General features: G+C 52.6%; 9 protein-coding genes across 9 annotated transcripts; 4 read left to right on the forward strand and 5 right to left on the reverse strand.

The window, feature by feature from the left end:
• Positions 1-3: 3 nt before the first annotated feature.
• On the forward strand, positions 4-2,009 carry PV05_06335 (uncharacterized protein). Its single transcript, XM_013459058.1, has 3 exons — positions 4-543; positions 595-1,345; positions 1,399-2,009. Exons 1-3 carry the CDS (start codon positions 383-385, stop codon positions 1,633-1,635), a joined length of 1,149 nt encoding a protein of 382 aa, XP_013314512.1. The 5' UTR covers positions 4-382; the 3' UTR covers positions 1,636-2,009.
• Positions 1,885-3,788, reverse strand: PV05_06336 (uncharacterized protein). The gene is made up of 2 exons (XM_013459059.1): positions 3,208-3,788; positions 1,885-3,138 (listed from the first exon to the last, which is right to left on the reverse strand). The coding sequence occupies exons 1-2, from the start codon at positions 3,569-3,571 to the stop codon at positions 2,435-2,437; spliced, it is 1,068 nt and encodes a 355-aa protein (XP_013314513.1). The 5' UTR covers positions 3,572-3,788; the 3' UTR covers positions 1,885-2,434.
• A 297-nt stretch (positions 3,789-4,085) lies between these two features.
• On the forward strand, positions 4,086-8,150 carry PV05_06337 (uncharacterized protein). The gene has a single exon (XM_013459060.1). It carries the CDS (start codon positions 4,393-4,395, stop codon positions 7,951-7,953), a length of 3,561 nt encoding a protein of 1,186 aa, XP_013314514.1. The 5' UTR covers positions 4,086-4,392; the 3' UTR covers positions 7,954-8,150.
• Positions 8,151-8,330: 180 nt separating this feature from the next.
• PV05_06338 (uncharacterized protein) lies at positions 8,331-9,317 on the reverse strand (the record flags this gene model as incomplete). The annotated part of the gene is made up of 2 exons (XM_013459061.1): positions 8,331-8,979; positions 9,289-9,317. The coding sequence occupies 2 exons, from the start codon at positions 9,315-9,317 to the stop codon at positions 8,331-8,333; spliced, it is 678 nt and encodes a 225-aa protein (XP_013314515.1).
• A 334-nt stretch (positions 9,318-9,651) lies between these two features.
• On the forward strand, positions 9,652-11,361 carry PV05_06339 (uncharacterized protein; the record flags this gene model as incomplete). The annotated part of the gene is made up of 1 exon (XM_013459062.1): positions 9,652-11,361. Exon 1 carries the CDS (start codon positions 9,742-9,744, stop codon positions 11,359-11,361), a length of 1,620 nt encoding a protein of 539 aa, XP_013314516.1. The 5' UTR covers positions 9,652-9,741.
• Positions 10,316-12,916, reverse strand: PV05_06340 (uncharacterized protein). The gene is made up of 2 exons (XM_013459063.1): positions 12,347-12,916; positions 10,316-12,229 (listed from the first exon to the last, which is right to left on the reverse strand). Exons 1-2 carry the CDS (start codon positions 12,518-12,520, stop codon positions 11,453-11,455), a joined length of 951 nt encoding a protein of 316 aa, XP_013314517.1. The 5' UTR covers positions 12,521-12,916; the 3' UTR covers positions 10,316-11,452.
• A 154-nt stretch (positions 12,917-13,070) lies between these two features.
• PV05_06341 (uncharacterized protein) lies at positions 13,071-14,247 on the reverse strand. The gene is made up of 2 exons (XM_013459064.1): positions 13,842-14,247; positions 13,071-13,773 (listed from the first exon to the last, which is right to left on the reverse strand). The coding sequence occupies exons 1-2, from the start codon at positions 13,972-13,974 to the stop codon at positions 13,283-13,285; spliced, it is 624 nt and encodes a 207-aa protein (XP_013314518.1). The 5' UTR covers positions 13,975-14,247; the 3' UTR covers positions 13,071-13,282.
• A 129-nt stretch (positions 14,248-14,376) lies between these two features.
• PV05_06342 (uncharacterized protein) lies at positions 14,377-16,473 on the reverse strand. Its single transcript, XM_013459065.1, has 3 exons — positions 16,267-16,473; positions 16,122-16,216; positions 14,377-16,074 (listed from the first exon to the last, which is right to left on the reverse strand). Exons 1-3 carry the CDS (start codon positions 16,277-16,279, stop codon positions 14,536-14,538), a joined length of 1,647 nt encoding a protein of 548 aa, XP_013314519.1. The 5' UTR covers positions 16,280-16,473; the 3' UTR covers positions 14,377-14,535.
• Positions 16,474-16,518: 45 nt separating this feature from the next.
• Positions 16,519-17,648, forward strand: PV05_06343 (uncharacterized protein). Its single transcript, XM_013459066.1, has 3 exons — positions 16,519-16,682; positions 16,734-16,889; positions 16,940-17,648. Exons 1-3 carry the CDS (start codon positions 16,604-16,606, stop codon positions 17,428-17,430), a joined length of 726 nt encoding a protein of 241 aa, XP_013314520.1. The 5' UTR covers positions 16,519-16,603; the 3' UTR covers positions 17,431-17,648.
• The last annotated feature ends 559 nt before the right edge of the window (positions 17,649-18,207 follow it).

Below are 18,207 nucleotides of genomic sequence, written 5' to 3' on the forward strand. Positions count from 1 at the left end.
CCTCTTCATGACCTCAACAGCTCAGCCTGCCACACTGTCCATCCAATCCTGATAGCCTCAATCCGCGCATTCGCTCGAAAACCACATTCGCTACGCCCTCATACAATTGTTGCAAGCTATTAGACGGAGCTTGTTTAGCTTCGCCACGCATTCATCGCCCGCGCGTCGGGTTTCATCCTGTTCTGTCGCAGCTGAACCTAATCGACTGTCAGTTACCTGCCGATTTCGCTTTCCTATAAGTCTGTCGATAACATATCACGGCAAACGAACCGAACTCGGCAAAGAGGTCGACGTTCGCGATCAATCAAAAGGACCATCAGCGCCGCTCGTCAACTGTCCGAGACAACAGTGATTGTTTGTATGACGGATCTTAAACACAACAATGGCGCACCACACGAACCCCGAACAGGAGCTCGAGCAGCGCAATCGACTGCCAACTCTAATGGAGGTGCTTGGACGGCGGACGCTCGCACCTGTTGACCTGTTCTCATTCTACATTTACATGCGCGATCAACAGCGCTCAGTCGACTATCTCGACTTCTGGTCAGTCCAGACTCTATCTGATGGCCCTCACAGTCACTAACATTGCCGCAGGCTCGATGTCTCTCAGCACATGTCCCTCTGCCGACACTACGTGCGAGAACTGCGACGTTCGATGCTCGTCGACACTCCTGAAATGGAAAAGGCTACAAGCAAAAGGTCCTCAGCACTCCTCGGTGACTTTGACATTGGCGAAGGGTTAGACACGAGAAAAAGCGGGCAAGAGTCAAGAGTGTCCGCGATCTTACGTGGGGACAATGGAGGCCGCAACAAGCCCACCAGCAGAGGAAGAGAAGCCGGCGTCGAGCATTCTCCTTCGCACAGCCTAGGATCGTCACATTCCAGGAATTTCAGCCGACCCTCAGCCGACAGGCCATCACCCTCTGAACAATTGCCTCAGCCGAGCTACTCTACTCCCGAAGTGCGGACAGATTCAAATTCTCCCGGCCACAGCGTCGCTAGAGCCGACATCAAGGCCAGTGCGGAGAAGATCCTTTACACCTTCGTTCTGCCTGGCTCGGAAAGAGAGATTGTCCTACCGGACACAATGCTGAACAAGATAATACGTGCCATTGAGGAAGAGGGCCGTGATGACCCTGAAGTCTTCGATGATGCCAAAGATTATGTCTTTCAAGCGATGGAAAGAGATGCCTTTCCAGGGTTTCTCCAGGCGAAAGCACTCGGCAACCTCGTTCCATTGAGCGTGTTGATCAGGCTGATCATCGGTCTTGCAAGTTTGATGGCGGGCTTCTGGGGTGGGTATTACATGATTCTCAGAAACATATCCAGAAGCACGAGATGTTGGGTAAGCACTTACTGCGAACAAGGCCGAAATCATAATCACTAACGTGCTTTCAGCTCATTCTGCCATTCGTCATTGGAGCATATTTCCTGGTCTCATACCAGTATAAACTCGATATTGCGACGGCATACGCAGGCTATTCGGAGTACACATGGATGAACTGGTCGCGGGTCAGGGAGCCCTTTGTCAGAAGGTTGCTTCTGACTCGAGCCACCATGGCTTTCTTCATGTTCGCGGCTGTAGCGGTCGGGCTGAGCGTACTTTTCATTTTTGTTCCCGGAACCAACTTCTGAGTAGGCTCTGTGTACAAATTTGACGAGATTATGTGACAAATGAGACGAGACGGAATTTTATGGTTACAAGTCAGAATTGCGGTACCCTGGGATCTGGACAGCAGTACGCTGTACATGTCCAGACAGCGGGCGAGGATGTCAGTACAACCGCTTGCCAGAGGGATATACGTCGGTCAATATTGCAAGCGTGGCGTTCGGGTCGATTGCGGCTTGCTCGGGATTAGGAGGCCCAAAGTAATGGTTCAAAAGATTAGACGGCGTGTCGAAGACACTGAAAATGAGGCTTGGGGTGGGAGCTTGGATACATACGTCCTATCTTTTCTTCTATTTTCTTTCCGCCCTTTCCACGAGATGAGCTGGCCTCTGCAATGGACAATTTTCGTTGTCATGAAGCTTAGAAAAGCGTGCCATCATGTGCCTTCGCCTACTCCCTGATTTTGGGGGAGTCTGAGGACGTTTTCCCACATTCAACAACAGCCCCGACGGAGAAAGGATAGAGGAGAGAGGTAGACTTCACACTGTTCTGGCCATGCCCTGTAACTTGGTTTCTGGAGCATGGCCACCATGTTGAGCTTGTATTGGTTTCGAATTACCCTTGTCGACCACTCTTCCTCAAACAAGCAACGAGAAAGGTGGGATCCTTCCCAACATCTGAGGGTATCGTCAAATCATATTCTTCATTGATTGGCGTCGACTGAGGTCCCTTTCCATCTGGATGTCTCATTGTGGACGCTCCATGAGTGCATAGTACACGGGGATTGAAGTATCTTCTCGATATGTGCTCAATAGACCATTGGCTTCATTTTGCGCCGCGCCCTCTATTCCTCTTTGCCCCTCTCGAGCTTCCACCAGCATGGCCACCTCGCAGAGCAGTTGCAGGGCCCATGTCTCCACCGATACCCTCATCTAGATCCATACGTTCCTCACTGTCACTGAAATCGTCGCCCTCACCTTCCATGTGCGCGTCGATATCACGCTTGCTCGGTAATCGCTGCGCGCCACGGAGTGTGCGACCTCCTGTTTTGCGATCCTCTGGGCTGTCGTTGGGTTTGGTGTTCAAGACTGCTGCGTCGATGGCTTCTTGTCTCTTGCGCTGCGTGGTACTTCGTTGACTGGCTGTATTCCTGATCGAGGCGATCTGGGCTTCCAGGTCGCTGACCATGGATGTGCACCTCGATTCCCAGGTTTGTAGGATCTGGAGGAGTGCGGGGAGAGACTGCGGGCGCAGGTCGCGGAGTGGTGCGACAGATGTGACGTTGACGACGGGCGGGCTGGATGTTGGGCTAAGTCGGGCAGTAAGCAAGCCGGAGTAGATGGACTGCGTGACCAGGGATTCGAGGCTTTCTGCGTCTGGAAGGAAAAGGGACTGGAGCAGGGACGGGTAGGTCAGAGTGTTGGTCGTAGTGGTACTGCTAGGGGCAAAGGGCGAGGAGAGGGTGAGCAGGCTGAGTTGTCGAAGTTTGAAGGTTTGAGGACCGTCCAGAGGAGGAAGATTCGGCGTTGCTATATGCATATGTTAGGATATATTGAGAGTAAGGTGGTTGACCGGAGAGATGGGCGTGGGTATTATACCTTTGTACTCTTCATACGTTCCCCAGCTGAAGATTTCGAGAAGAGTGAGCCATGATTGCGAATCTGTTTCTCGTAGACTCTGGCAGGCTAGTGTCTGGAGGAGCTCGGTGAAAATGTATGTGCCTGGTGCGGATATGGCGCTTTTGATGAGTTCAGCGACGAAGCGTGGAGATGGGTCTTTGGTGGTTGTGGCGAGGTGTACGAAGGGCTGGAGGGCAGCTAGGGCTTTTGTTTGCGATTGATCCATAGTTGAGAAGCTGCAGATGAGAAGGAGGTGCAGGTCAAGTCGATCTTCAACTGCGTTTGTCTTCTCATACGGAGTATGGCATTGTTGATGATGGATGATGTTCAGGCGCAGCCTCATTGAACGGAGGTGACGGAGTTAGGCTTGGCGGGTTCTTAACTCAAGGCTGGCGAGGCCTCACTCGCCGGGCGAACAGCCTAACTTCAGGTACTTGCCTCGCGTGCCGCAGGCCTGGAACACAACACGAACGGCTTACACAATACTCCGTACCACTCCGTAAGCTGGGTCTCTCATCTCTCCATCACCCCTACAGGAGCCATGATTCCCATGCTTTTCTCTGTTCAGGCAGGTTTGATGGTCCAATCTTAATAATTTACAACCATTGTTGATGTGGCCTGACTGTTTCCACGTATCTCGCCGGATGGAGGCTGTCAGTTGAGATTCCGGGGTACCTAGGCTCTGGGTTCCTGTCGGCGACTTTTCTGAGTGGTGCGATCAACTCTGAGGAAAGCTTGACGACTCCTTCTCCCAATGAGAAATGGGTCTGGTGGTCACGGTGGTTTCTCTGTTATTCTCGCCGCTGCGCCATTTGCAAGTCACGCAAGTGTAACCGAGTTTCTAAGCAACGCCAAAACTTGACCTTGTTTTATTCTTAGGTCAGGGACTCTCAGCGCAGCCTCCGTCTCACACCTCTTCCCTTGTCTCGTACCACTACAATTCTCAAACACTCCTGGCTCCCTCGGTTTCATCTTGCTTTCTTTCCTTCGCGCAACAATCACTCTCTTTAGATCTCTGCGGCGTTCCAGGTCAATTGTCTTGCCTGTAGTACAAAACCTACACAACGAGTCCTTCTTCAAAAGCCACGCGCCAAACAGAACCATGATATTCTGATCCTCTCGGTCATACTCTACCTACCTCCTTTTACCGGATATAATATAGAGATGGCCCTTTTGGAAAGCGGCGGCCAGGAGCCGCTTCTGAATTCGAAACCGGCTCACTATGCGACGACTACGTTGAAGGTGGATGGAATGACCTGTGGCGCCTGTACTTCCGCCGTGGAATCAGGCTTTCAGGGAGTCGAGGGCGCAGGGGCAGTTTCTGTTAGTCTAATGATGGGAAGAGCCGTGGTACACCATGACCCTACAGTTCTGCCGGCGGAAAAGGTTGCGGAAATCATTGAAGATCGTGGATTCGATGCCGAAGTCCTTACCACCGACATGCCTCAACCGATTGAGTCAACCGCCGACGACGACCTTTCTCCCGCCTCTGGGCCGCAGCTCACAAACACCACCATATCCGTACAAGGGATGACTTGTGGCGCATGCACTTCCGCTGTCGAGGCTGGCTTCAAAGACGTGCCGGGTGTCAAGAGCATGAGCATCTCGCTCCTCGCCGGACGCGCAATTGTGCAGCACGATGCGGCCATCATCGATGCCGATGCACTGGCTGAGATCGTCGAAGATTGTGGCTTTGATGCTTCAATTGTGGACTCAAAAGTACAAGAGGATAAGCCTGCACTTCGCGTGTCCACCAAAGAACAATCACAGAGTACGTGGACAACAACAGTTGCGATTGAAGGCATGACTTGCGGGGCATGCACTTCTTCGGTGGAAGGTGCTTTCAAGAACGTACCGGGCTTGGTCCGATTCAATATCAGTTTGCTCGCGGAACGGGCAGTCGTCTCGCATGATCCCACGGTGCTACCAGCAGAAAAGATTGTCGAACTCATCGAAGATGCAGGCTTTGACGCCAAGGTCGTCTCTTCTCAGGCCGAAAGCGCTCTGCAAGGGGTCCCCACACTCTCGCAGCAACTCAAAATATACGGTCTCCCTGACGGAAAGACTGCCACGGAACTCGAGGACGAGATCCGATCGAAACCGGGCGTCAAGAGTGCTGTCATCAGCTTGTCGACTTCTCGGGCCAACATAACGTATGACCCTTCAATGATCGGTCTCAGAGCGCTTGTTGGCATCGTTGAAGCAGCCGGCTTCAATGCGTTGGTCGCAGATTCAGAGGACAACAATGCTCAACTGGAATCTCTAGCCAAGACCAAAGAGATTCAGGAGTGGAGGCGGGCTTTTTTGACCTCCTTGGGATTTGCCATTCCGGTTTTCTTTATCAGCATGATCTTGCCTATGTGTTTTCCGTCCCTGAATTTCGGCGCCTTCCAATTGATACCCGGGCTATTCTTGGGAGATGTCATTTGCTGTGCTTTGACGGTTCCTGTACAGTTCGGCATTGGAAAGCGCTTTTATATCTCTGCGTACAAGAGCGTCAAACACAAATCTCCCACCATGGACGTGCTGGTGGTTCTCGGCACTTCGGCGGCGTTCTTCTTCAGCTGTTTCGCAGTCATCGTCGCGGTCTTGTTCCCCCCTCACAACAAGCCTGGCACGGTCTTCGATACAAGTACTATGCTGATCACTTTCATCACTTTGGGCAGATGGCTTGAGAATCGCGCGAAGGGTCAGACCTCGAAGGCCTTGTCAAATCTGATGTCTCTGGCTCCTAGTATGGCGACAATCTATGAGGATCCTCTGTACGCAGAAAAATTGGCAGGTACCTGGACGGCACCATCATCTCCAGTTTTGGAGAAGGTCCCGACAAATGACTGGAACAAGGCGCCGGCTGGACATATTGGTCCAGCTGCCATTGAGAAAGTCATCCCAACGGAATTGATCGAAGTTGGAGACGTCGTGATCCTGAGACCTGGTGATAAAATTCCAGCCGACGGAACTGTCACACGTGGCGAAAGTTTCGTCGACGAAAGCATGGTTACGGGAGAAGCAATGCCCATCTTCAAGAAGAAAGGCAGTGTGCTCATGGCTGGGACTGTCAATGGAGCTGGCAAACTTGATTTGAAAGTTACTCGTGCTGGTAAGGACACACAGCTCAGCCAAATTGTGAACTTGGTGCAGGAAGCACAAACGAGCCGCGCTCCGATTCAACGAATGGCAGATCTTGTCGCGGGCTACTTTGTCCCTGTCATCATCTTGCTCGGGCTCATTACTTTCGTTGGTTGGATGATACTCAGCCACACCCTTCCAAACCCACCAAGGATCTTCGTCGATAACCAAAGCGGCGGAAAGTTCATGGTCTGCCTGAAGCTTTGCATCTCTGTCATTGTCTTTGCTTGTCCTTGTGCTCTCGGCTTGGCCACTCCTACAGCGGTCATGGTTGGAACCGGCACAGCATCTCAGCAAGGTATTCTTGTCAAGGGAGGTGCTGCTCTTGAGACGGCCACTCGCATCACCCATATCATTCTCGACAAGACTGGTACTCTCACCTTCGGCAAGCTCAAAGTGGCCGAACAACGGATTGAACCTCTGTGGAGATCTAATGAATGGAGGACCAAGCTGTGGTGGACCCTTGTTGGACTCGCTGAGTCAGGATCTGAACATCCCATTGCGAAATCTGTCCTTGCAGAGGCGAGAAAGCGGCTTGCTCTTGAACCAGAGGATGCCTTCCCCGGACAAGTGGGCACTTTCGGTGTGACGGTTGGCCAGGGTGTCTCTGCTGTCATCGAAGTCGAAACTCCGGGCGAACAAAACCAGTACAAAATCTACGTGGGCAACGCAACCTTCCTGCACACCAAAAAGATTGACATTCCTTCCGACGTGGAAAGCGCAGTCACTGCGGCAATGTCCCCTACTACCCGAACCAAGTCTAAGACCGGTATCACAACCATCTACGTGGCTATCAACGGCCAATTCGCTGGTACTCTCGGACTTTCAGACACGCTCAAACCCACTGCTCCAGCAGCCATCGCAGCGTTGCACAAGATGGGCATCAGCACGTCCCTCGTGACTGGTGACACCTACAACACTGCTCTTTCCATCGCAGAACTTGTTGGCATTCCCAAGGACTCAATTCGGGCCTCGGTCTCCCCTGGTGAGAAGCAGTCCATAGTGGCCGAACTCCAATCTCAAGGAGAAATCGTCGCTATGGTTGGTGACGGCATCAACGATTCGCCTGCCCTTGCCACCGCCAATGTCGGTGTCGGTTTGGTTTCTGGAAGCGACATCGCCGTCGAGGCCGCTGATATTGTCATTATGCGATCGGATGATATGCTCAATATCCCCGCCTCCTTGCACCTCTGTCGAGTCATCTTCCGACGCATTAAAATGAACCTGATCTGGGCATGTGCATACAACGTCATCGGCCTTCCGTTCGCCATGGGCATTTTCCTGCCCCTGGGCTACCATATGCCGCCCTTGATGAGTGCCACCGCGATGATGTTCAGCAGTATTAGCGTCACCCTGTCAAGTCTGGCGCTCAGATGGGCTAGCCGACCTAGATGGTTGACCGTCGAGCACATGGAGGAGGAGAGCAGTAAGATCAGTGTGCCCATCATGGGACAGAAAGCGAAGCAGAATTTTGTGAGCAGACTGGTGGACGCGGTCAGTGGTGTCTTTGATGGGGCGTTAATAAAGAGGAGAGGGGAAGAAAGGGATAGAGGAAGTTATGTCCCGCTCAGGAACGTTGATGCTGAGGCTGTATAGGAGAGGTGGTTGTGCCTCGACCACGAAGCTGTGATTTCTTTGCATACAAAATATAGCGTGTATACCCATCATGTTATGTGGTTGCTTGTTGGAATGGTAAGCAACAAGCGGATCATACTGTTCGTCACATTGAGATATGTCATTTCCCTGAACACAATCACTGGATATACTCGAGCTTCAAGCACGATCTAAATACCCCTAGCTATACAATGTATGGCTCTCGAATGACCATGTGCTGTCATTCTGGTATTCACCACACCTCACATGACCGTCCTTTCCGGCTGAGGAAAGGAACAAATCATCCGCTGCACGGGGGAAGACTGCTTGCATCTCCGTACCATGCCGGAACATCATCAGCATAGAAAGTAAAGCACTCATTACAACAATACAATCCAACCCAGTCTTGGGGGGGGGGGAGTATTCCTCCGCAGGTGATGGACGCTCGTAGCAATGGCACGGGCAATGTAAGTCCATGACGGTCTTGATCGAAAGGGCACGTCTCTGAACCGTTCGTCTTCAAGCACTTTGATTTGCAACCTCCTGTTCCGCCACTGATCAAGGTCTTCACCAAGAAGCCCACGCACGTCAATTTGTGCTGGGACGTCAACGGCGTTGTCTTTTCCCGGCTTCAAGACCACGAAGTTCGACTCTTTGAGCTCTTCGTCGTTCACCGCAGCCAAGGCTTTCCTGGCTTCGAGGTCGTCGACGAACCAAATGTCAAGTGTTAAGGCGAATGCGGGTTTGCCTGTCTTCTTGTCAATAAAAGCGAACACAGGGCCGTTCGCAGTGTTCTCAATTCCATTAAGCACTCGAGCTTTGTTGATGTAGATGGGCTTGTACACATGAAGGGTAATCCGTATTTTGAATCTGAGATCGCGGTACGGGTCACCCCCGACCGTATGCTCATCACCACGGACGTATATGTCCAGCTTGACGCCTGTCGGTTTCGACTTGCGGGTGAAGAATCGAAGCAGACGCTCTCCATCGTCTCGAGACAGGTAGGATTGGGTCATCATCTTGTAAACGCTGGAGATGCAAGGTGTCTGATCAAATATTCGCAAGCTTCGAAAGCACGGGGATCTGTGGTTGATGTGGTCTAGGAGGTATGATTTCAGAGTGATGACTGCCGTCTTTGACAGATTTTATACGTCTGCGGCACGGTGTGCTCTTCACTGCAAGAACGTCAACCACATGTCTGACTGTTCTGCATGAGTCCAGGAGTGGTGACGAGGATACCGCCAAATCCGTAAGACGGCAAGGCTCGGGCGTGGTCATGACCCTCTATCACGAGTGTAATCTGTTTGATCTCTGGGCGGATACAGACTGTACACCCACCTGAGGTGAGCATTGTCACTCCGGATCATGATGTGGTGTTGCGAAATGCTCTGGGGACTGTTTACTCCTAGAGTCTGAGATCAGCTACGCTCCCTTCATCATGGAAAGCATTGCGAGCATCCTTGATGTCCTTGTCTGTCTCCAGAGTGAGGCCGCCGTTAGACTCGCAAGTGGAAGTCGTTCCCTTACCGGTCATAGGCTGTGAGACGGTACTCTGTAGGTCTTCTCGCTTCTGAAGTCTCGCTAACCACCACAACCTCGACCGCTGACCTGTGACGTCATGAGACTCGTGAGGTTCTCAGAAAGGACCTGTGAACAGTAAAGAGATGTTTAGAAAGGAAGAGTCCAGACCCAGAAAGTTATGTGAATTTGGAAGCCCGTTTAGCAGTATCACCCTACCGCCATCCAGATACGAAGAGGATTACAGAGTTACTTCCCAGTGACCAATTCACAATGATCGAGGAAGGCTTCTTCTGTCTGCCCGACATCCCAGACTCATGTCCCTTCACCATCTCTCGGCTCCTAACCCCTTCCGGCGAAGCTTCTGCGAGTTGGCTGATCCGTGAGCACGACCAATACGGTGAGTATCCGCATATTTACGCGAAGGTATGTACGAGTCCTCGACGGCAAGAAGACGACGACGGATGTCCCGAGAAACCGGCGGCACATAAAGTCATCGTCCTGAGCGACACGGGCTGTGCGACAGAAACGCTCAACACCAAGCTCCAGAGATGCGATGCCGACGGTCTCAATGAAATCTACTCCACGCCACCTGGCGAGCCTAGACGGTGGAACCTGCGCACATTTCTCGAGTATACCATCAACCCAGGTGGCCAGACTCCCTATGTGGTGATAACCACTCATTGCCACTACGATCATATTTTGGGGATTGGGAAGCTGATGAAGCCCACGCCTCCTGCGCGAGCGCGATGTTTCTCCCCGAAAACCCGCCATATGAGCCACGAGCAACTGAGCCGGGTAACGACTCCTACAGTGCTAACATCTTCGCACGACAAATCTTTCGTCACGCCCTATGCCAACCTACAAAGACACAGCCTGAGCAGCTCGGTCGGTCTCTATGCTCCGAGATATGCCATCACTTGGGCCGAAGACCTCTCAGAGGTTCAATGGCACTTCAGTGACACGTCCAAAGACTCGGACTCGGTTGCTCCTGTCTCTTCTATATCTACATCCATATCCATATCCAGTCGCATCACTGTGCTTCACACTCCAGGCCACACTCCGGACTCGATGTCATGGTACGATGCAGACCTCGCCCTCGTGTGCGTCGGCGATAGCTTCTACGTGAAAGAGACGGACGAGACGCGCAAGGCACCCTGGGGTCCCGAGCCCCCCATGCCCACCATGTTCGATGTCGAAAGTGATCTCGCAGACCTCTGGCGGAGCATGCAAAGACTGTTGCATTTTGCCCGGGCCCGGAACGAGGAGCTGGAGCGGGAGCGGGAGTGTGAGCCTGAGCCTGAGCGCAACGTAATCGAACGCCTCTCTGACCATGGTATGCTGCTCAGACAGCCGAATGCCAAACGTGAACAGGCATGGCCTTGGAGATCAGCGCCGTGTCAAAGTCAAACAGGATTTGATTATCCCCATCCGCCATCAGATGGACAGGGCCGTCTTCCAAAAGCATTGTTTCTGCATGCAAGAAACACAACGACCGAGCATGATGTAGACGACGACGACTGGATTCTTGTCGACCTCGTCGTGCAGGGTACTTCTTCTCGGTCTGCATCGTCACCACCGCCTCGAGTCCGCCTTGCCGCCGCACACACGACGGTAACTTTGGATGCAGAAGCTGCCATCCTATCATTCCGTGAATTCATCGCTCGTATCCTGCGCGACGAGGTCCCCAAGCAGCGTGCCAAGGAGGGTTACAGAGGCGAGGAGCGATGGTTCTTTGATTTCGCTTTGCAAGAAGGGGGCGAACCAGAGCACGACATCCAGAATGGTAACTTGAGATATGTCCACAGCTACAGCGTCCTTGCGCCGCTGCAGGTTATTGAGCTTGGCAGAAGGAAGATACCACGCGAAGCGTGGATGAAGTTGGAGGTATAGCTGAGCCCAGCGTACCGCCATCCGAAGGCTCATGTAACTCGGAACTCCATGGGACATAACCGTAGAAATTCGTCGACGAGGAATAACAAACTCAGTCGCTCTCATCATCACTCCTCATCTCCACATTGCCATCAGGCATGAGTGATATGCTGCCTCTGCCATCTCTGTCGGGCCTTTCGTCCGTTTCGTCGGCACCATCGGCCTCATTCTCGTCCTCTTCTTCATCTGGTTCCTCCTCGTCTTCATCCTCTTCTTCCTGATCATCATCGTGCTCGTCGTCCCCCTCATCTTCTCCGTCTCCTTCCTCTGCATCCTCTTTCCCATTGACAAACATCGCGTCTGTGTTCTTCCCCTTCCCTTTCTCCTCGTCCTCCTCAACCATCCCTGTTCCGTTGAGCTGCGCCTCCAACATCCTCTCCTCGTCCTCCTCTTCATCCTCTTGTACTCTTCCATCTTCACTCATCCGTCTAACCTTCTTGTTAGTTGGCTCACCTCTCTCCTCTTCCTCTTGTCCCTCTCCTAAACTCTCCCTGGCCTTGACTTTATCCCTATACCCCTTCCTCTTGCCTCTTACAATCTCCTCATACGCTTCAAGTTCTTTCTCTAACCTGGCCCCTAGCCGTCCATCCTTGCCCGCAGCACCCAACCCCATCACGCCGCTCATCTCAATCTCACTCAGCGCCTTAATCACATCCTGCGGACCTATCGTCTTTTTGCTCGTCTGCTCGTTCGCGTGGTGCGTTAGGTAGGATATAAACACGGTCGCAGACTTGGCGAGCGCGAGCGTGGCGTCTTTTTGAATCGAGGTATTGGCTGGTAATACACCACGGGCGAGTCGTGATACAAGGCTGCGAGGGAGGAGGAGATCCTGTGAAGATAATCAAATCAGTACCGCAGCCTCATTATGTCTTCTACACTACTCCATGTTTGCGTATCCATAGAAAAGCCAGGAGGGAGTGGATGGGTGGGGGACGCATAGCCGTACATCTATACTAACGCCATCATCTTGCTTTGCTCCGCCCGACGGTCGCGACTGTCTTGAGCTGGGGTTGGGATGTGCGTGTGATGTAGAAGAGGCTGTCGCATTTGAGATCATGGAGACATCGCCATTGACCTCGGTGGGTGCACTTGTGGACGATGTGGATTTTCGGGGGGGCATTGCTTCGTCTGCCGAGCCTGTTGAGGCTCGAGGAATGTCTGTATCAGGCCTGCGTTGGTCTGTTCGTCGTGAGGTACGTCTCGGATCAATCCTTTATTCGCCTTGTAGAGCCAGCCCAATGGTTTGTACTTGGCGTCTTCCCTGGGTCTCTGTCTCTGTCTCTGCAGAGGATACCTCGAGTAATACTGGATTTGACCACACGACAATTGTATTATTGAAAACGTCGGCTGCAAAAGGGACTTGTGATTGGATACTGGATTGAAGGACGTCCACCGAGGGAGTGCGGTCGTGCTTGGTAATCTCGATTTACAGAGTGCAGCGTTCCTCTGAAGGCCGCAGACTTTGCGACTTCGTATACTAAAAGAAGGAGGGCAACCTGCAGCCACGACTTCGTGCTATTGCTGGCCGGACGCGATGATTTCGGGACGCGACCGCCCACTTTACTGAACCTACGCACCACTCCATCCCGACTTGGAATGATGGTAACGCCGCCCTATGCTCATCTTGCACTCGCATAGGAGCATATGGCGAGATGGACACCAGGATTGTACCACACACCAAGGAGTTATGTACTCTGTCTTGTATGATGCACATGCATTGTATGACCACGTTTTGACCTTACTGTCACCCACCTAGCCATTTAACTTGCCTACGAGGCCAGCGGCGTATCGAACGTCTCCTACCGCATCTCGCTGCCATACTTTAAACTTCATTCGCCCTGGATCCCCTATCCACCTCCCCTGATGCTTGTTTTGAGTCTGTTCAACACTGACACTGATAGCCTTCTGGCATCGGCCTCTGGCCCACGCCATACCCGCCTCCATACACATTTTCTGCAACCATTCGCAGCGTCATCGGCATCATGTTATCTTTGTAGTGTTCCTGGATGTCCGATTTCTCCACCGCAAACTTGATGTTGAAGTGGTCATCCTCCATCGCCATCCGCTCACACTCCTTCTCCTTCTCCTCGTTCCACCACGGCGGCAACATCCCCGCCGCCTTGGCACGAGCCAGGAAATCACGGAACACGGGCACTGGAGGATCGTTGCCATAGATGCCGTGGTTGTGACAGCCATAAGCGTAGTCGTCGTCGCAACGTAGGCGGAAGGTGTCGATGAGCATCTCGTAGGTTTTGGACTCGTTGGTCTTGAATTGGCGGAAGTAGTGGAGGAGGCTAGGGTGAGGAGGCGGAAGAGGTGTGGTCGGTCGTCGACATCCGGCCTTATGTTGCGGCCAGTGACCTGTCTGACATTCTGTAGAGCGAATCAAGAGTGATTCATGGGGAGGGAGAGAGAGTAGCTGCCACTAACTGCCGACGAACCTTTGGAACAGTACGTTACCTTCTGGCAGCGGCCGCATCTTTTCAAGCCAGCGCCAGTGGGCAATTCGACTTCCAGCTTGTTGCAGGCTACGCATACTCGCGGTTCAGCTGCTGGGTTTGCAGAGTCTGCCATTGTGATGTTTTCTTTTTCCGGACCAAGGTTGGTAACTATCAGAAGGGTGACCAGGTACTGCTGGCGGTGTGGGTCGCTTCGTTACGGGTTGTTTGTCTGATTTCACTGACCACGAGCGAGTATTCGGTGCTAGTAAGGCAAGATCGAAGATCTCGTCAAGAGGTCCGTGCCGGTGCTGTGAACACGGGAGATTTAGATATCCGAGATCCCAAGAAAGAACCTGGTCGCATTGCGACTAGCTACCAGGGACTAGATGTGGGTGAAAGGCTCAGGTTTGAAGAGGAGAGCAGAGGTTGAGGTTGGTTGTACGGAGTAGATGCGGCACGGGCGGGGCAAGCCCTCTGGGTAGCAATACAACTTTCGGCTGGCCCCTTGAATGACAGCCTCGCACTCGAGGAAAAGCTCAATGACTACATACTTCTTTGCAACTTCTTTATGCCCTCTGCCACATTCGCCAGATCTAGGTATGTAGCGGTGCGAAACTGATTGTCCGACGACGCTCTCCTAAACAAAGTTTTGTCCCTGGCCTAGAAACCAAACGCCATGCACCCCTGACTTGATTCATGACTCTATCTGCATAGCATCATTCCCAGCTGGATCGGCTTTGTCATCACCCCAGAGCCCTTCAATCTTGAATTCTGCAGCCCATTCCTTGACGATCTCTTTCCTATCTACACCAGTAGGCAAAGCTTTGTCCTCTTCAGTGTCAACCATCTGCATATCGTCAGCGACCTTGAGTACCGGCGCCTCCACCCAGCCTTGTATCCTTCCATCTCTCCAGTCTGTAATGACGGTCATCGCGGCCGCATTCAGATTAGGCACACCACCTCGGCCAAGTCGACCTCTCTTCCGCGCCACTTGAACCAGGAAATCAGTCGTCCTATCTCCCTGGCCGAACGGACCTAGCGCGACAACGCCATAGTGTGACAATAACTTCTCAAACAGCGCCTCCGAAGTGGATAGTCTCTCAAGCAGAAGACTGACCGCTGGAATGGGATCGGTGATCTGGCTCGGCGGAAGAGCATTAAGCAGGACCAATCTGGCTTCATGCTCGGCTTTTCTCCGCTGTCTGCCCTCCTTGTCCTCGCCCTCCACTGTCGAGGGGAAGACTATACCTGGCGAATCCAAAATCTTCAGCTTGCTATCAATCTTGACCTCTCGAAGGCTGGTAGTCACGCCAGCTTCGGAGCCCACAGGACAGGCGAAACTTTGTGAGCCTTTGTTTAGCCGCGACGTCAGAGCATTGATGACCGAAGACTTGCCCACATTAGGGTATCCTATCACGCCGACCGAGATGGATCTCTTGAGTTGTTTCGAAGCTGCATACGTCTTCAACGAACGCAGCAAAGACTCGGAGGTGGCCTTGAGTGTAAGTTGCTTGTGATCAAAGGTTTGAGCGTTGGACGCAGGAGTCGATGCTCGGAGAGGAATCGTAGGGAAATATCGTCGGAGATGCGTTAACCAACCCTTCAGCACCACCGGAGGTACCAGGTCAATCTTGTTGAGCACGAGAATTAGGCGTTTCGATCCGCCTTCAGCCGACATTATTTGTCGCTCGACTTCCCGTGATCGCGTACTTTCCGGGTCTCGAGCGTCCAAAACGTAGAGTACCACATCTGCAGCGTCCAGGACTTGCTTGAAAATTTTATCAAACGCTCTCCGCGAAGAGTCGGGGTTTCTGTGATCTGCAGCCGTCGTCTCCGGCAATCGGACACCGCCAGTCTCGACATCTCCATCGTCGTCCGCAAGGTCCCCTGCGAGCGCTCCCCCATCATACTCGGCGGCTCGTGCTTGAGCAGATGCAACTAGGGCAGCCAAAGGGTTTGCATTGTCGTTGACTGCGTCGCCGTCGTCGTCCATGTCCTCGTCTTGCAGGTCGTCTTCCTCTTCCATGAGGTCGTCTTCGTCCATGTCGTCATCCTCTGCAGCCGTGTCTTCTTGGGTCCCCTTCTTCTTGTCTTTGGCAGCGTCTCGTAATCTCTGTGCGTTTTCTGCCTTTTGTCTCTTCTTTTCTTCAATTTCTTCGAGGAGTTTTTCTTTGAAAGGGAACAGGTTAGGGATGCCAGGATCTTTCTTCAGCCGTGACTTCCATTGAGGACTCTAGACGCGGTCAGCGGTGGTGACGCAGGGATATCGAAGTAGCCCACCTTTTTGGCTTCCTTGCGCTGTTTCCTCTGTTTCGCGGCACTCGCCTTTTCGATTTTGTGCCTGAGCCGCACAGGCGTACGCTTGGATTTGGAGACTGTAACCGGTCAGTCACAGGTAAAGGCTCGACAACAGTAGCGTACATACATGACTTCACCATCTTGGAACTGCGGCTGCAAATACTGCAGGTTCTCGTCCAAACCGCCCTGTCTGGCTACGTCGAATCTGTACAGGCAAAAAGTCCCAAAATTTCGGCGGGCAAATCATCAGTGGCGACGGATAAGATCTGGAAAATGCGGTGCGGCGGCTGACCGAATGAGGTAACGCAGCCGACTCTTCAAGCGCAATAAAAAGTCCACAATCTGCTGCTCACTGCAGGACTTCACGATGCTGGACAGAGCATAATAGACTATATATCCTCGCCTCTAAAGAATTTGGTGCATAGACCTGGAGTTTTCATCTAATCTACATAGACAAACAAGCCATGGGCTCGGTCGGAGAACACTCCTTTTCGGCACCACCTAAAGTCCTGTTGGCACATGGGTTGCTATTCGATTTTGACGGTAAGAAACACCACGATCTACCGGCCATGCCAGGCTCACTGGTCTGTACAGGCACCATAATAGACAGCACAGAAGCCGTTGTCAAGCATTGGCACAAGGAGGCTGCAGAGATGGGTGTTGACCCTGAAGTCATACTTGCGACATCTCATGGACGAAGAAGCATCGACACATTCAAGGAGTTTGATCCATCCAAGGCCAATTGGGAATGTAGGTTCTTCCTGCCGAACTGCAGTCAGGGACTAAACCTCGCTCGGCAGACATCAACCAACAAGAAGGGTTGATCCCGAAATTATTTGGGCAGGATGCGGTAGAGATACCAGGTGCTCGCAAACTGCTCGCCAGTCTTGAGGCAGTCAATGCGCCTTGGGCAGTTGTGACTTCTGGTACTAGAGCGCTTCTGAATGGATGGATAGACGTTCTCAAAATTGCGCGTCCGCGATGTCTGGTGGTGGCAGAAGACGTTGAGAACGGCAAGCCTGATCCGGCCTGTTATCTGCTCGGTCGTCAGAGGTTGGGCCTGCCCGAAGACTCTCAGATGATCGTTATCGAAGACGCTCCATCTGGTGTCCGTGCAGGCAAGGCAGCTGGTTTCAAGGTCATCGGGCTGGCCACGACACACCGGATTGAGCAGCTACAAGAAGCGGGTGCAGATTGGATTGTAGAGGACCTGAGGAGTGTGACACTGAAGGACTTTGGCAATGATGGAGTTCGAATCGAGATCCGCAACGCATTGGTCCAAGCTCCGTGAAAGAGTGGGTTGACTTGCACGAACCCACCGGTGAGTATTCTTGAGCATGGCGCATGGAGTTCGGATAGGGTATAGCAGCACATAGACAGCGTTACATGCAGATAAGGTGGATGGTGGCCAGAGCGGGTTGTGAGGCAGCAGCCGCATGATCAGAAATGCACGCCACAACCGACTGATCCTAGGGATCGTCAAGATCAGTATCACTTTCAGAGGATATCACGGAATGATGTAGGATCTGCAACGATTCTGCTAGAAGCCCTGGGGTAGTCGCATCCAGTGCATGTCATGTGAAAGGAAAATTTGAGAACTTCGGTGACGTCCAGTAGACGGTATCTGCATGACGACTGACCTCCTGGACTGTAGCCATATCCCAGTACCGAGGGTATCCGCCGCAGGAACAAGTCGGCGCATCACTTGCAACGTGGAAAGCACACCGACAGTTGTCAATCGCATGGTCAACTTTAATTCACCCAGTAACAAAAGTCTGCCACAAGTAATGGCGTTGTATGAAGGGCTCGAACGGCCTTCCACGTCAACGACAACACGCTGTCAACTCGGCGGTCGAACAGGTGACGCCCATTTGGAGCTGGACAAAGCGTACTGGGCATGGTCAATGCTGCGCTTAGGCCGCCATCGACCGTTGTGCTCGAGTGAACAGACCCTTCCCGAGTAAGTGTATGAATGGCGAATCATGGAGGCCTACCCTATACCGCAGTGGGTTCTTCGCGAATGAGTCTCGCAGATCGTTCGCTATACACAGTAGTATGCTATACTCGT

This window comes from Exophiala xenobiotica (genome assembly GCF_000835505.1).
Source record: "Exophiala xenobiotica strain CBS 118157 unplaced genomic scaffold supercont1.4, whole genome shotgun sequence".
NCBI lineage: Eukaryota > Fungi > Ascomycota > Eurotiomycetes > Chaetothyriales > Herpotrichiellaceae > Exophiala > Exophiala xenobiotica.

Excerpts from the sequence above, each read along its gene's own strand:
- PV05_06335 (XM_013459058.1), top strand. The coding sequence starts at position 383 with ATGGCGCACCACACGAACCCCGAACAGGAGCTCGAGCAGCGCAATCGA. Across the intron at positions 544-594 it reads GTCGACTATCTCGACTTCTG|GCTCGATGTCTCTCAGCACA; the intron begins GTCAGTCCAGAC and ends ACATTGCCGCAG. Across the intron at positions 1,346-1,398 it reads CCAGAAGCACGAGATGTTGG|CTCATTCTGCCATTCGTCAT; the intron begins GTAAGCACTTAC and ends ACGTGCTTTCAG.
- PV05_06336 (XM_013459059.1), bottom strand. The coding sequence starts at position 3,571 with ATGAGGCTGCGCCTGAACATCATCCATCATCAACAATGCCATACTCCG. Across the intron at positions 3,139-3,207 it reads AACGTATGAAGAGTACAAAG|CAACGCCGAATCTTCCTCCT; the intron begins GTATAATACCCA and ends ATATGCATATAG.
- PV05_06337 (XM_013459060.1), top strand. The coding sequence starts at position 4,393 with ATGGCCCTTTTGGAAAGCGGCGGCCAGGAGCCGCTTCTGAATTCGAAA.
- PV05_06340 (XM_013459063.1), bottom strand. The coding sequence starts at position 12,520 with ATGCCCCCCCGAAAATCCACATCGTCCACAAGTGCACCCACCGAGGTC. Across the intron at positions 12,230-12,346 it reads ATGATGGCGTTAGTATAGAT|GATCTCCTCCTCCCTCGCAG; the intron begins GTACGGCTATGC and ends TTATCTTCACAG.
- PV05_06341 (XM_013459064.1), bottom strand. The coding sequence starts at position 13,974 with ATGGCAGACTCTGCAAACCCAGCAGCTGAACCGCGAGTATGCGTAGCC. Across the intron at positions 13,774-13,841 it reads GGTAACGTACTGTTCCAAAG|AATGTCAGACAGGTCACTGG; the intron begins GTTCGTCGGCAG and ends TTCGCTCTACAG.
- PV05_06342 (XM_013459065.1), bottom strand. Across the intron at positions 16,075-16,121 it reads AGCGCAAGGAAGCCAAAAAG|AGTCCTCAATGGAAGTCACG; the intron begins GTGGGCTACTTC and ends GACCGCGTCTAG.
- PV05_06343 (XM_013459066.1), top strand. The coding sequence starts at position 16,604 with ATGGGCTCGGTCGGAGAACACTCCTTTTCGGCACCACCTAAAGTCCTG. Across the intron at positions 16,683-16,733 it reads GTTGCTATTCGATTTTGACG|GCACCATAATAGACAGCACA; the intron begins GTAAGAAACACC and ends TGGTCTGTACAG. Across the intron at positions 16,890-16,939 it reads ATCCAAGGCCAATTGGGAAT|ACATCAACCAACAAGAAGGG; the intron begins GTAGGTTCTTCC and ends CTCGCTCGGCAG.